The following is a 15,235-nucleotide window of genomic DNA, read 5'->3' on the forward strand; positions in this document are numbered from 1 at the left end:
ATATGAACTGTAACTCAATATGTTGCGTTTAAATTTTTGTTCCATTTAAAGGGCTCAACCGTGAGTTTTTGCCATGCTTTGGGGAAATTGGATGTGGGCGAAGGGGAGATTTATTTTGAATTCAGGATAGTGCTGTTGGAATTCACCTGCTTCTACATAGGGGAGAAATTCTGAGAAATGCTATATGTGATGCCATCTTATCATGTGAAATACAGCACAGTATGTAAGAATAGCTGGAAACAGAAGTGCTCTTCAAATATAATTTATTGCTCAGCACATTCAGGCATGATCAAATCACATTATCAACCATTCTCATTATCATCCCATGCACATTATCATCCATTATTCAGAAGTAAATAGATACAGCAAATAGATACAGCAAAACAGCTTTTGATTTGTTACATTCAATATTACAGTACATCTCTCTTGCAGGAGTTCATTAACTGTGCCTCATAATCAGGGGCGCATCTTTGGTTTTAGAAGTGGGGGAGCGTTATTATTATTGTAAAAAAGAAAATCATATCCAGTCGGATAAACACTCCAAACAGCCGACCACTCGGAGGCATCCACATGGTCCAAAAGCACACCACTGCCTCGTTTTGTAACATATTCCAATGATGAAACGGGGGGGACAAAAATACAATTTCAGAATGTGGGAGGGGGACATGTCCCGTCCCCAGTGAAAGTTGCGGCCCTGGAGATAAGATTGACAGATCCATGATACTTTACATATTAAGTGTCAGTTAATATCTTAAGGCGGAGCAGTTCTCATATCGCTTTATAGGCTTTCACTAACCATGCGCCTCCTGTAAAGCTGTTCTAGTCTATTTAAAATTGCACCTGTTCTGTTATCTTCTCATCAACTGTCTGATCTTTCAAACCCACGGCTGATACATCCTGTTCTTTCACTGGTTATATCTTTGTAATAGATATCTCCACATGTTCAGGTTTTAACTCAGAGGCCTTGGTCTTCACGCTAACTATCTTTGGTGGTCCATCTTTGGGATCTGTAACCTTCTCAGGCTCTTTGTCCATACTTTCTTCTGGTTTCTCCTGAGTTGTGTTGCTTTCTGGCGCCCCCCTGTGTGAGTCCTTGCTCTCTGCAACTGCAGGCATCTGTTCTTCTGGTGGTGTGATTGTCTTAGCTTTGTCACCACTGCCCATCGTTTCACTCTCTTCTGTAGGGGTGGTACTTGATTCTGGGGTGAGGGTTGAGTATGGTTTAGGGGTGGTCGTTAATTCTGGTGTGAGAGTTGAGTCTGGTTTAGGGGATATTTCCTCTTTAGGGGTAATGGTTGGGTCTGGTTTTGGAAATGTTTCTACATTAGGGGTGACTGCTGGTTCTGGTTTTGTGGAAGTTTCTACTTTAGCGGTGACTGCTGGTTCTGGTTTTGGCGAAGTTTCTTCTATATGTGTGACTGCTGGTTCTGGCTTTGGGGAAGTTTCTGCTTTGGTTGTGACTGCTAGTTCTGGTTTTGGGGAGGTTTCTACTTTAGTGGTGACTGCTCGTTCTGGTTTAGGGGATGTCTCCTCTTTAGGGGCAACAGTGGGGAACGGTTTAGGGGATGTTTCTTCTTTAGTGGTGACAGTGGGATACGGTTTAGGGATTGTCTCCTCTTTAGGGGTGACTGTTGGCTCCTGTTGCGGGGATGTTTCTTCTTTAGGAGTGACAGTGGGATCTGGGTTAGGGGATGTTTCATTTTTAGGGGTGACTGCTGGTTCTGGTTTTGGGGTAGATTCTTCTTTAGGGGTGGCTGCTAGTTCTGGTTTTGGGGAAGTTTCATCTTTAGGTGTGACTGCTAGTACTGGTTTTGGGGAGGTTTCTACTTTAGGTGTGACTGCTAGTACTGGTTTTGGGGAGGTTTCTTCTTTAGGGGTGACTGCTAGTTCTGGTTTTGGGGAAGTTTCTACTTTTGGTATGACTCCTGGTTCTGGTTTTGGTGAGGTTTCTTCTTTAGGGGTGACTGCTAGTACTGGTTTTGGGGAGGTTTCTACTTTAGGTGTGACTGCTAGTACTGGTTTTGGGGAGGTTTCTTCTTTAGGGGTGACTGCTAGTTCTGGTTTTGGGGAAGTTTCTACTTTTGGTATGACTCCTGGTTCTGGTTTTGGGGAGGTTTCTTCTTTAGGTGTGACTGCTAGTACTGGTTTTGGGGAGGTTTCTTCTTTAGGGGTGACTGCTAGTTCTGGTTTTGGGGAAGTTTCTACTTTTGGTATGACTCCTGGTTCTGGTTTTGGGGAGGTTTCTTCTTTAGGGGTGACTGCTAGTACTGGTTTTGGTGAGGTTTCTACTTTAGGTGTGACTGCTAGTACTGGTTTTGGGGAGGTTTCTTCTTTAGGGGTGACTGCTAGTTCTGGTTTTGGAGAAGTTTCTACTTTTGGTATGACTCCTGGTTCTGGTTTTGGGGAGGTTTCTTCTTTAGTGGTGACTGCTAGTTCTGGTTTTGGGGAAGTTTCTACTTTTGGTATGACTCCTGGTTCTGGTTTTGGGGAGGTTTCATCTTTAGGTGTGACTGCTAGTACTGGTTTTGGGGAGGTTTCTACTTTAGGGGTGACTGCTAGATCTGGTTTTGGGGAAGTTTCTTCTTTAGGGGTGACTGCTAGATCTGGTTTTGGGGAAGTTTCTTCTTTAGGGGTGACTGCTGGCTCTGGTTTAATGGAAGTTTCTTCTTTAGGGGTGACTGCTAGATCTGGTTTAATGGAAGTTTCTTCTTTAGGGTTGACAGTGGGGTACAGTTTAGGGGGTATCTCCTCTTTAGGAGTGACTGATGGCCCTGGTTGAGAGGTTGTTTCTTCTTTAGGAGTGACAGTGGGGTCAGGGTTAGGGAATGTTTCATTTTTAGGGGTGACTGATGGTTCTGGTCTTGGGGTAGATTCTTCTTTAGGGGTGACTGCTAGTTCTGGTTTTGGGGAATTGTCTTCTTTAGGGGTGATTGTTGGTTCTGGATTTGGGGAAGTTTGTTCTTTAGGGGTGACTGCTAGTTCTGGTTTTGGGGAATTTTCTTCTTTAGGGGTGATTGTTGGTTCTGGATTTGGGGAAGTTTGTTCTTTAGGGGTGACTGCTAGTTCTGGTTTTGGGGAATTTTCTTCTTTAGGGGTGATTGTTGGTTCTGGATTTGGGGAAGTTTGTTTTTTAGGGGTGACTGCTAGATCTGGTTTTGGGGAAGTTTCTAATTTAGCGGTGACTGCTAGTTCTGGTTCTGGGGACGTTTCTTCTTTAGTGGTGAATGCTAGTTCTGGTTTTGGGGAAGATTCTAATTTAGTGGTGACTGCTAGTTCTGGTTTTGGGGAAGTTTCTTCTTTAGTGGTGACTGCTAGTTCTGGTTTTGGGGAAGATTCTAATTTAGTGGTGACTGCTAGTTCTGGTTTTGGGGAAGTTTCTTCTTTAGTGGTGACTGCTAGTTCTGGTTTAGGAGATGTCTCCTCTTTAGGGGTGACAGTGGGGTCCGGTTTAGGAGATGTCTCCTCTTTAGGGGTGACAGTGGGGTCCGGTTTAGGAGATGTCTCCTCTTTAGGGGTGACAGTGGGGTCCGGTTTAGGAGATGTCTCCTCTTTAGGGGTGACAGTGGGGTCCGGTTTAGGAGATGTCTCCTCTTTAGGGGTGACAGTGGGGTCCGGTTTAGGAGATGTCTCCTCTTTAGGGGTGACAGTGGGGTACGGTTTAGGAGATGTCTCCTCTTTAGGGGCGACTGTCGGTAATGGTTTTGGGGATGTCTCCTCTTTAGGGGTGACAGTGGGGTCCGGTTTAGGAGATGTCTCCTCTTTAGGGGTGACAGTGGGGTCCGGTTTAGGAGATGTCTCCTCTTTAGGGGTGACAGTGGGGTCCGGTTTAGGAGATGTCTCCTCTTTAGGGGTGACAGTGGGGTCCGGTTTAGGAGATGTCTCCTCTTTAGGGGTGACTGCTGGTTCTGGTTTTGGGGACGTTTCTTCTTTAGTGGTAAATGCTAGTTCTGGTTTTGGGGAAGTTTCTACTTTAGGGGTGACTGCTAGATCTGGTTTTGGGGAGGTTTCTTCTTTAGGGGTGACTGCTAGTTCTGGTTTTGGGGAAGTTTCTTCTTTAGGGGTGACTGCTGGTTCTGGTTTAATGGAAGTTTCTACTTTAGGGGTGACTGCTAGATCTGGTTTTGGGGAGGTTTCTTCTTTAGGGGTGACTGCTAGTTCTGGTTTTGGGGAAGTTTCTTCTTTAGGGGTGACTGCTAGTTCTGGTTTTGGGGAAGTTTCTTCTTTAGGGGTGACTGCTAGTTCTGGTTTTGGGGAAGTTTGTTCTTTAGGGGTGACTGCTGGTTCTGGTTTAATGGTAGTTTCTTCTTTAGGGGTGACTGCTGGTTCTGGTTTAATGGAAGTTTCTTCTTTAGGGGTGACTGCTGGTTCTGGTTTAATGGAAGTTTCTTCTTTAGGAGTGACAGTGGCGTTGGGTTTAGGGGATGTCTCCGATTCTTTCCCCTTTTCCTCACCCATTGAGACATCTTTTGTGACCTTTTCACTGCCATTATGTTCATTCTGCACACTACTTTTTACACTATCATCCTTGCTGCTCACATTTTGCTCTGTTGGACCCACCTCCTGTTTAGGAGTCTTTTGCACAGGCTCTTCCTTACACTCACTTGTTGTGCTGAGAATTCTGTCTGGCATTTTACCTCCTACTGTTCTCTCATCTTGTGTCGTTTTTACACAAGAATCATCAGGTGACTTCACCTGCTCCACTGTCTCCTTGGTTGAACTGCTGTTGAGCTCTGCAGTGTTATCAGGGGATTCCATGTCCTTCTCTGTGGGCTCAGGGAGATCCTCTTCTTGTGTTGTCACAGCACTCTCTGCCTCTTGAGGTTGGTCTGACTCTCTGTGCTCCTTATGATCAGGTTTCTGCTCCAGTGTTGGGGCACTCTGCTCTGTCAGATGTACCTTTTTTCTCTCTTTGATGGGACTTTCTTTAGAGATGTCACCATTCATGGGAACCTCTAGTTGGGATTTGCCATGTTTTGGGGTGTCATCTTTTTCTAATGTCTCATTTATCTCACTGTCTTGCTTCTCTGTTGTGTCCAGTTTTTCCTTCTCTCCCTCACTGGTGGCCTCAGCTGATTTGACTTCACTTTGTGTATTTTCACCTCTGTCAATGTCCTCTGTCTTTTTGATTGAATCTGGCTCACCCCCCTTTTCCTCCTCTCTTTCATCATCTCCCTCCTCTCCATTTTCTCCCTCACTAGGGCTAACTCCATCTCCATTTACCTCGACCTCTGCTGATGTTACCATCTGATGTTTCTTAGACTCTTCCTCCTGTTCACCCTCTTCCTCCGGGGCGTCCACATCAACATCCACTTTACCTCTAGCTTTCTCTTTCTGCTCATCCACCTGTTCCCCACTCCTCCTCTCAGCTTTGTCACTCTCTTCTCCCTGCTTCTGTCTCAACTCGTCTCCCTCTCCCCCGACCATCTCCTCGGAGCCTGTCTCCTCGATCTCGGACATCTCCATGTCTCTGGTGGTCTCAGTGATGATCTCCTCAACAAACTTGTACTGGGGTTCAGACCTGCGTGTGGGACCTCCCTGCCGGGCCAGGCAAGGCAGGGTGTAGACGGGGGACTGGCGGTAGATGCAGGGCATGGACATGTGGGTGTCAGAGATGGTGTACAGATGGGACTCCTCACCCTCCAGGAGTTTCCTATAGGGAGGCAGAGAGACATGTTATTACCGTCATGACTATAATACGGATATGTCCCAATGTTTTAGCCTCGAAAATTCCAGAGTGATCAATTCTGCACACATCCATGTCAGCTCGTGAGAACAGTGTGTGTGGATATGTCTGAATATCCATATCATGATTAAAGTGTCATTCTGTGTTGTGAAATGGTCTGTTCATTTGATTAGTCTTTATTTATTATTCAAGATTGACTGTGTTTTGTAGTAATCTCTCACCGCTATGACACTTTTGCACAGTTTTGCTCTAACACAGCACTAAGTTGAATCAGATGTGTTAGCGCTGGGCTAGAATAAAATGTCCACACCCCGGTTATCCTCAGAAAAAGATCCAGGAACACACTAAAAATATACAGTATTTTCCTCAGTCAATGATTTTATATATGGGAGAGACGGAGTTGATGTCTCTTACCTGTAAGAGAGAATCTCCACATCCAAAGCCATTTTGACATTCAGCAGGTCCTGGTTCTCTCTCAGGTAGCCAGACATGTCTAGTTTAGCATTGGTCAGCTCATTCTCCAGATGCCTGATAGTGTCCTGCACCAAAAAACACAAGTAGAGTCAATAATAGGGTCAACCAGCCACTTTGTCTGGTATGACAAGGAGCGATTTAAGGGGGGAAATAGTGTTCTACCCCTACAGGCCAATATGAGGAAATTATATTCCAATAATGATACAGTTCACATGGGGTCTATATTTGTGGCATACACCTAGTACCTAGCCCTGAATACAAATACGAGTCATAAACGTGGATGTTTACTTACAATTGTTAGAGGTACAAAATAAACCACAGTCTACCTGGTAATGAATCAATTCTGCATAGTGACGCTCCTCCAGCTCTTGTAGTTGTTTTTCCAGGGCCTCTCTCATTCCTTTCCCACAGTCCAGTTCAATTGTCTTCCCCTGCAGGTGCCTTCTATTCTCCTGGATCTCCTGCTGGGTTGCCTTCAACGCCTCTCTGTTACTTTCTGCTGCTTTGGTTAACTTTGCGAACTGGACACGGAAGCCCTCCTCGGCCTGCTGAATGTCGGAAGTAGCGTGACCTTCTAACTGCACACGGATGTCCCGGAGAGCCTCTGTGATGTCAGGTTTGCCAAAGTCGTGCGTCTTGACCGTTACTTGAGCCTCTTGGATCTGGGCCACCATTTCTGATATCTCGTCCTCATGGTTCTTCTTCAGGAAGTGGATCTCGTCCACCAGAGACTGCGCTTTCTTGTCCAACTGAAGTTTGGCGAGGTATGCATCGTTGGCGTCCTTTTTCAGCACAAGGATGCCGTTCTCTGCGTTCAAGCGGTCACGTGCCTCCTGCTCATACTTGTCTCTCAAGGTGAGGAAATCTTCCTCCAGGTTCTGATGCTCTATCTCCATCTGACGCTTCTGAAGGGTGATGTCATGAACTAGGTTCCTCAGGTCCATAAGCTCCGGCTCGTGCTCCTGGGCCAGAGACGCAGGGGACTGTGCCTTTAGTTTGATTTCCTCGATTTCCCTCTCAAACAATTCATTTTCATGCTCCAAATGACGCACCTTCTCTATGAATCCTGCAAAACGGTCGTTCAGCCCATGGAGCTGTTCTTTCTCATTCATTTTTGTCAAGACCTCGGTAAATGGGTTTGATAAATTGAAAAGGCTCTCTGATGATCTCGGAACAGATCCGAATTCGCTCTTCAGTGTCGTTGCATATCCTCTGTTCGTGTATGTGGTAGTCGACTCAAAGCCAACGGTCCTGGATGCAGAGGGGGATCCGGTCAGTTTGGGTTGATAGCAGGAATACTCAGCCTGAGCTCCCCTATGTGGAGAACCCAAATGATAGTCCATTCTGTGGCTCATATTGCCTCAGTAAACTAAGCAGTGTTAGTGTGCAGGCTAAGCAGCTCGGCTCCTACCTTTTTATACCCCCTCTGTCTGCTCGCGCTGCAGAATGGAACTGTCTATAGTGCTGAAAATGTATAGCATCAGCTGTAGGCTTGACTGTCTGCCAACGCTTGCGTCCTCACCTGTGGTCTCTCTCTCTCTCCATCTCTCTTTCTCCCTCATCGTTTTGTCTCAGACAGCATTGACGCATAGGAGTTTCACTTTGAAACGTTGGCAGTCTACAATGACACCTCAAAATTAAAAGCCATATGTCTTCAATACATTGTCAGGTGTTCAGACTATTGTTTTATCCAAGGGGCTAAAATTATAGAAAGGGGTTGCAGAATCTGGTTTGGCTGAATGTGTTTGCCTTGTAATATAACTGTATATTATTGTATATACGAGACAGTAATGCAAGTGTAAAATAGTCATGTAAGAATGACCCTAAGCCTAGACAAAACTGCTCCCATTTCTCAGTCAAACAGCACTTTTAAAGGGCATTTCAAACATTTTTCAACCTCATATTCATCATCTCTAGCACCAAACCAGTGAAAATTAGGTTGAAAATGGGTGGAGTTGCCCATTAATCTGGAACCTTTTTACAAATGTCTACATGAGGAAAATGCATGGGTCTGCTTGTCTTGGCGGAGACAGACTGGCTGAAAGGGGTTGGCCTGGATGTGTTCCAGTGATACAGCTTTCATTTACACCTCACAGTATACGGTAGGTTGCTCATAGAAATCAATGATGGGTTTCAGTGAACAATGTGAATATGACGTCAGAATATGATATTTACTCTCTTTATCAGACATGAAAACCTCTGTAGAGAGAGATTAGTAAATACAAAATGTGACTAAACAATGTCTCAGCAAACATCTTTTTATTGTAAAATAGTGTATCATCACTAAAATAAGCACTACATTAACTCATGCATTTGGGGCGATAGACTAGTGGTTAGAAAAGTTGGACTAGTAACCGAAAGGTTGCAAGTTCATATCCCCGAGCTGACAAGGTTATAAATCTGTCGTTCTGCCCCTGAACAGGCAGTTAACCCACTGTTCCTAGGCCGTCATTGAAAATAAGAATTTGTTCTTAACTGACTTGCCTAGTTAAATAAAGGTGAAATAAAAAAAAATGTCACTTGATAGATGTATGTTAGAAAAGGATACATAGTGATTCACATATTTTAACACATTTCATAGGCAACATTTTTATAATTTTGAAGTATTGTAATATGTAACACCTAACTGTCCTCACCGTGGTGGACCCCTATACAAACAAAAGTGTTGAGAATGTGCTTTTAGATCAGGTGAAAGTCACTCAGTAGATACACTGACTGTACAAAACATTAGGAACACCTTCCTAATATTGTGTTGCACTCAATTCATCAGGGCATGGACTCTACAAGGTATTAAAAGCATTCCTCAGGGATGCTGGCCCATGTTGATTCCAATGCTTCCCACAGTTGTGTCACTGTCAACTTGTCTGAATCTCCTTTGGGTGGTGGACCATTCTTGATACGTCCGGGAAACTGTTGAGCGTGAAAAACCCAACAGCGTTGCAGTTCTTGACACACACAGGAAACTGGTGAGCGTGAAAAACCCAACAGCGTTGCAGTTCTTGACAAACTTAAACCGGTGCTCCTGGAAGGCATTTAAATATTAAGTCTTGCCCATTCACTCTCTGAATGGCACACACACAATTAGGGGTGACAGTGGGGTCCGGTTTAGGAGAGGTCTCCTCTTTAGGGGTGACAGTGGGGTCCGGTTTAGGAGATGTCTCCTCTTTAGGGGTGACAGTGGGGCGGTTTAGGAGATGTCTCCTCTTTAGGGTTGACAGTGGGGTACGTTTTAGGAGATGTCTCCTCTTTAGGGGCGACAGTGGGGTCCGGTTTAGGGGATGTCTCCTCTGTAGGGGTGACAGTGGGGTCCGGTTTAGGAGATGTCTCCTCTTTAGGGGTGACAGTGGGGTCCGGTTTAGGAGATGTCTCCTCTTTAGGGGTGACAGTGGGGTACGGTTTAGGAGATGTCTCCTCTTTAGGGGCGACAGTCAGGAATGGTTTTGGGGATGACTCCTCTTTAGGGGTGACAGTGGGGTCCGGTTTAGGGGATGTCTCCTCTTTAGGGGTGACAGTGGGGTCCGGTTTAGGAGATGTCTCCTCTTTAGGGGTGACAGTGGGGTACGGTTTAGGAGATGTCTCCTCTTTAGGGGCGACAGTCAGGAATGGTTTTGGGGATGTCTCCTCTTTAGGGGTGACAGTGGGGTCCGGTTTAGGAGATGTCTCCTCTTTAGGGGTGACAGTCAGGAATGGTTTTGGGGATGTCTCCTCTTTAGGGGTGACAGTGGGGAACGGTTTAGGGGATGTCTCCTCTTTAGGGGCGACAGTCAGGAATGGTTTTGGGGATGTCTCCTCTTTAGGGGTGACAGTGGGGTCCGGTTTAGGAGATGTCTCCTCTTTAGGGGTGACAGTCAGGAATGGTTTTGGGGATGTCTCCTCTTTAGGGGTGACAGTGGGGTACGGTTTAGGAGATGTCTCCTCTTTAGGGGTGACAGTGGGGTCCGGTTTAGGAGATGTCTCCTCTTTAGGGGCGACTGTCGGTAATGGTTTTGTGGATGTCTCCTCTTTAGGGGTGACAGTGGGGTCCGGTTTAGGAGATGTCTCCTCTTTAGGGGTGACAGTGGGGTCCGGTTTAGGAGATGTCTCCTCTTTAGGGGTGACAGTGGGGTCCGGTTTAGGAGATGTCTCCTCTTTAGGGGTGACAGTGGGGTCCGGTTTAGGAGATGTCTCCTCTTTAGGGGCGACAGTCAGGAATGGTTTTGGGGATGTCTCCTCTTTAGGGGTGACAGTGGGGTCCGGTTTAGGAGATGTCTCCTCTTTAGGGGTGACAGTGGGGTCCGGTTTAGGAGATGTCTCCTCTTTAGGGGTGACAGTGGGGTCCGGTTTAGGAGATGTCTCCTCTTTAGGGGTGACAGTGGGGTCCGGTTTAGGAGATGTCTCCTCTTTAGGGGCGACTGCTGGTTCTGGTTTTGGGGACGTTTCTTCTTCAGTGGTAAATGCTAGTTCTGGTTTTGGGGAAGTTTCTACTTTAGGGGTGACTGCTAGATCTGGTTTTGGGGAGGTTTCTTCTTTAGGGGTGACTGCTAGTTCTGGTTTTGGGGAAGTTTCTTCTTTAGGGGTGACTGCTGGTTCTGGTTTATTGGAAGTTTCTACTTTAGGGGTGACTGCTAGATCTGGTTTTGGTGAGGTTTCTTCTTTAGGGGTGACTGCTAGTTCTGGTTTTGGGGAAGTTTCTTCTTTAGGGGTGACTGCTAGTTCTGGTTTTGGGGAAGTTTCTTCTTTAGGGGTGACTGCTAGTTCTGGTTTTGGGGAAGTTTCTTCTTTAGGGGTGACTGCTGGTTCTGGTTTAATGGTAGTTTCTTCTTTAGGGGTGACTGCTGGTTCTGGTTTAATGGAAGTTTCTTCTTTAGGGGTGACTGCTGGTTCTGGTTTAATGGAAGTTTCTTCTTTAGGAGTGACAGTGGCGTTGGGTTTAGGGGATGTCTCCGATTCTTTCCCCTTTTCCTCACCCATTGAGACATCTTTTGTGACCTTTTCACTGCCATTATGTTCATTCTGCACACTACTTTTTACACTATCATCCTTGCTGCTCACTTTTTGCTCTGTCGGACCCACCTCCTGTTTAGGAGTCTTTTGCACAGGCTCTTCCTTACACTCACTTGTTGTGCTGAGAATTCTGTCTGGCATTTTACCTCCTACTGTTCTCTCATCTTGTGTCGTTTTTACACAAGAATCATCAGGTGACTTCACCTGCTCCACTGTCTCCTTGGTTGAACTGCTGTTGAGCTCTGCAGTGTTATCAGGGGATTCCATGTCCTCCTCTGTGGGCTCAGGGAGATCCTCTTCTTGTGTTGTCACAGCACTCTCTGCCTCTTGAGGTTGGTCTGACTCTCTGTGCTCCTTATGATCAGGTTTCTGCTCCAGTGTTGGGGCACTCTGCTCTGTCAGATTTACCTTTTTTCTCTCTTTGATGGGACTTTCTTTAGAGATGTCACCATTCATGGGAACCTCTAGTTGGGATTTGCCATGTTTTGGGGTGTCATCTTTTTCTAATGTCTCATTTATCTCACTGTCTCGCTTCTCTGTTGTGTCCAGTTTTTCCTTCTCTCCCTCACTGGTGGCCTCAGCTGATTTGACTTCACTTTGTGTATTTTCACCTCTGTCAATGTCCTCTGTCTTTTTGATTGAATCTGGCTCACCCCCCTTTTCCTCCTCTCTTTCATCATCTCCCTCCTCTCCATTTTCTTCCTCACTAGGGCTAACTCCATCTCCATTTACCTCGACCTCTGCTGATGTTACCATCTGATGTTTCTTAGACTCTTCCTCCTGTTCACCCTCTTCCTCCGGGGCGTCCACATCAACATCCACTTTACCTCTAGCTTTCTCTTTCTGCTCATCCACCTGTTCCCCACTCCTCCTCTCAGCTTTGTCACTCTCTTCTCCCTGCTTCTGTCTCAACTCGTCTCCCTCTCCCCCGACCATCTCTTCGGAGCCTGTCTCCTCGATCTCGGACATCTCCATGTCTCTGGTGGTCTCAGTGATGATCTCCTCAACAAACTTGTACTGGGGTTCAGACCTGCGTGTGGGACCTCCCTGCCGGGCCAGGCAAGGCAGGGTGTAGACGGGGGACTGGCGGTAGATGCAGGGCATGGACATGTGGGTGTCAGAGATGGTGTACAGATGGGACTCCTCACCCTCCAGGAGTTTCCTATAGGGAGGCAGAGAGACATGTTATTACTGTCATGACTATAATACGGATATGTCCCAATGTGTTAGCCTCGTAAATTCCAGAGTGATCAATTCTGCACACATCCATGTCAGCTCGTGAGAACAGTGTGTGTGGATATGTCTGAATATCCATATCATGATTAAAGTGTCATTCTGTGTTGTGAAATGGTCTATGTTCATGTGATGTTAAATATGAAATGAAACTATTTCAATAAAATGTCTACTGTTTCATTTGTTTAATATTGACTGTGTTTTGTAGTAATCTCTCACCGCTATGACACTTTTGCACAGTTTTGCTCTAACACAGCACTAAGTTGAATCAGATGTGTTAGCGCTGGGCTAGAATAAAATGTCCACACCCCGGTTATCCTCAGAAAAAGATCCAGGAACACACTAAAAATATACAGTATTTTCCTCAGTCAATGATTTTATATATGGGAGAGACGGAGTTGATGTCTCTTACCTGTAAGAGAGAATCTCCACATCCAAAGCCATTTTGACATTCAGCAGGTCCTGGTTCTCTCTCAGGTAGCCAGACATGTCTAGTTTAGCATTGGTCAGCTCATTCTCCAGATGCCTGATAGTGTCCTGCACCAAAAAACACAAGTAGAGTCAATAATAGGGTCAACCAGCCACTTTGTCTGGTATGACAACAAGGAGCAATTTAAGGGGGGAAATAGTGTTCTACCCCTACAGGCCAATATGAGGAAATTATATTCCAATAATGATACAGTTCACATGGGGTCTATATTTGTGGCCTACACCTAGTACCTAGCCCTGAATACAAATACGAGTCATAAACGTGGATGTTTACTTACAATTGTTAGAGGTACAAAATAAACCACAGTCTACCTGGTAATGAATCAATTCTGCATAGTGATGCTCCTCCAGCTCTTGTAGTTGTTTTTCCAGGGCCTCTCTCATTCCTTTCCCACAGTCCAGTTCAATTGTCTTCCCCTGCAGGTGCCTTCTATTCTCCTGTATCTCCTGCTGGGTTGCCTTCAACGCCTCTCTGTTACTTTCTGCTGCTTTGGTTAACTTTGCGAACTGGACACGGAAGCCCTCCTCGGCCTGCTGAATGTCGGAAGTGGCGTGACCTTCTAACTGCACACGGATGTCCCGGAGAGCCTCTGTGATGTCAGGTTTGCCAAAGTCGTGCGTCTTGACCGTTACTTGAGTCTCTTGGATCTGGGCCACCATTTCTGATATCTCGTCCTCATGGTTGTTCTTCAGGAAGTGGATCTCGTCCACCAAAGACTGCGCTTTCTTGTCCAACTGAAGTTTGGCGAGGTATGCATCGTTGGCGTCCTTTTTCAGCACAAGGATGCCGTTCTCTGCGTTCAAGCGGTCACGTGCCTCCTGCTCATACTTGTCTCTCAAGGTGAGGAAATCTTCCTCCAGGTTCTGATGCTCTATCTCCATCTGACGCTTCTGAAGGGTGATGTCATGAACTAGGTTCCTCAGGTCCATAAGCTCTGGCTCGTGCTTCTGGGCCAGAGACGCAGGGGACTGTGCCTTTAGTTTGATTTCCTCGATTTCCCTCTCAAACAATTCATTTTCATGCTCCAAATGACGCACCTTCTCTATGAATCCTGCAAAACGGTCGTTCAGCCCATGGAGCTGTTCTTTCTCATTCATTTTTGTCAAGACCTCGGTAAATGGGTTTGATAAATCGAAAAGGCTCTCCGATGATCTCGGAACAGATCCGAATTCACTCTTCAGTGTCGTCGCATATCCTCTGTTCGTGTATGTGGTAGTCGACTCAAAGCCAACGGTCCTGGATGCAGAGGGGGATCCAGTCAGTTTGGGTTGATAGCAGGAATACTCAGCTTGAGCTCCCCTATGTGGAGAACCCAAATGATAGTCCATTCTGTGGCTCATATTGCCTCAGTAAACTAAGCAGTGTTGGTGTGCAGGCTAAGCAGCTCGGCTCCTACCTTTTTATACCCCCTCTGTCTGCTCGCGCTGCAGAATGGAACTGTCTATAGTGCTGAAAATGTATAGCATCAGCTGTAGGCTTGACTGTCTGCCAACGCTTGCGTCCTCACCTGTGTTCTCCCTCATCGTCTTGTCTCAGACAGCATTGACGCATAGGAGTTTCACTTTGAAACGTCGGCAGTCTACAATGACACCTCAAAATTAAAAGTCATATGTCTTCAATACATTGTCAGGTGTTCAGACTATTGTCTTATCCAAGGGGCTAAAATTATAGAAAGGGGTTGCAGAATCTGGTTTGGCTGAATGTGTTTGCCTTGTAATATAACTGTATATTATTGTATATACCAGACAGTAATGCAAGTGTAAAATAGTCATGTAAGAATGACCCTAAGCCTAGACAAAACTGCTCCCATTTCTCAGTCAAACAGCACTTTTAAAGGGCATTTCAAACATTTTTCAACCTCATATTCATCATCTCTAGCACCAAACCAGTGAAAATTAGGTTGAAAATGGGTGGAGTTGCCCATTAATCTTGAACCTTTTTACAAATGTCTACATGAGGAAAATGCATGGGTCTGCTTGTCTTGGCGGAGACAGACTGGCTGAAAGGGGTTGGCCTGGATGTGTTTCAGTGATACAGCTTTCATTTACACCTCACAGTATACGGTAGGTTGCTCATAGAAATCAATGATGGATTTCAGTGAATAATGTGAATATGATGTCAGAATATGATATTTACTCTCTTTATCAGACATGAAAACCTCTATAGAGAGAGATTAGTAAATAGAAAGTGTGACTAAACAACGTCTCAGCAAACATCTTTTTATTGTAAAATAGTGTATCATCACTAAAATAAGCACTACATTAACTCATGTCACTTGATAGATGTATGTTAGAAAAGGATACACAGTGATTCACATATTTTAACACATTTCATATTCAACATTTTTATAATTTCGAGGTATTGTAATATGT

General features: G+C 45.5%; 2 protein-coding genes across 2 annotated transcripts; both read right to left on the reverse strand.

Moving 5' to 3' along the window:
- Positions 1-393: 393 nt before the first annotated feature.
- On the reverse strand, positions 394-7,728 carry LOC135510134 (neurofilament medium polypeptide-like). Its single transcript, XM_064930914.1, has 4 exons — positions 6,484-7,728; positions 6,098-6,222; positions 4,761-5,650; positions 394-3,899 (listed from the first exon to the last, which is right to left on the reverse strand). Exons 1-4 carry the CDS (start codon positions 7,510-7,512, stop codon positions 913-915), a joined length of 5,031 nt encoding a protein of 1,676 aa, XP_064786986.1. The 5' UTR covers positions 7,513-7,728; the 3' UTR covers positions 394-912.
- Positions 7,729-9,322: 1,594 nt separating this feature from the next.
- On the reverse strand, positions 9,323-14,203 carry LOC135510135 (neurofilament medium polypeptide-like). The gene is made up of 4 exons (XM_064930915.1): positions 13,175-14,203; positions 12,786-12,910; positions 11,443-12,302; positions 9,323-10,539 (listed from the first exon to the last, which is right to left on the reverse strand). The coding sequence occupies exons 1-4, from the start codon at positions 14,201-14,203 to the stop codon at positions 9,323-9,325; spliced, it is 3,231 nt and encodes a 1,076-aa protein (XP_064786987.1).
- Positions 14,204-15,235: the final 1,032 nt, after the last annotated feature.

This window comes from Oncorhynchus masou, chromosome 23, assembly GCF_036934945.1.
Source record: "Oncorhynchus masou masou isolate Uvic2021 chromosome 23, UVic_Omas_1.1, whole genome shotgun sequence".
Classification (NCBI taxonomy): domain Eukaryota; kingdom Metazoa; phylum Chordata; class Actinopteri; order Salmoniformes; family Salmonidae; genus Oncorhynchus; species Oncorhynchus masou.

Bases quoted from the DNA above. Each gene is read 5' to 3' on its own strand.
- LOC135510134 (XM_064930914.1), bottom strand. From the start codon at position 7,512: ATGAGCCACAGAATGGACTATCATTTGGGTTCTCCACATAGGGGAGCT. The intron at 6,223-6,483 runs GTAGACTGTGGT...TTTTTGGTGCAG, and splicing joins CAGAATTGATTCATTACCAG to GACACTATCAGGCATCTGGA. The intron at 5,651-6,097 runs GTAAGAGACATC...GCCTCCCTATAG, and splicing joins GTGGAGATTCTCTCTTACAG to GAAACTCCTGGAGGGTGAGG.
- LOC135510135 (XM_064930915.1), bottom strand. From the start codon at position 14,203: ATGAGCCACAGAATGGACTATCATTTGGGTTCTCCACATAGGGGAGCT. The intron at 12,303-12,785 runs GTAAGAGACATC...GCCTCCCTATAG, and splicing joins GTGGAGATTCTCTCTTACAG to GAAACTCCTGGAGGGTGAGG. The intron at 10,540-11,442 runs AAGAAGAGGATC...CAGTCGCCCCTA, and splicing joins AGAGAGTGCTGTGACAACAC to AAGAGGAGACATCTCCTAAA.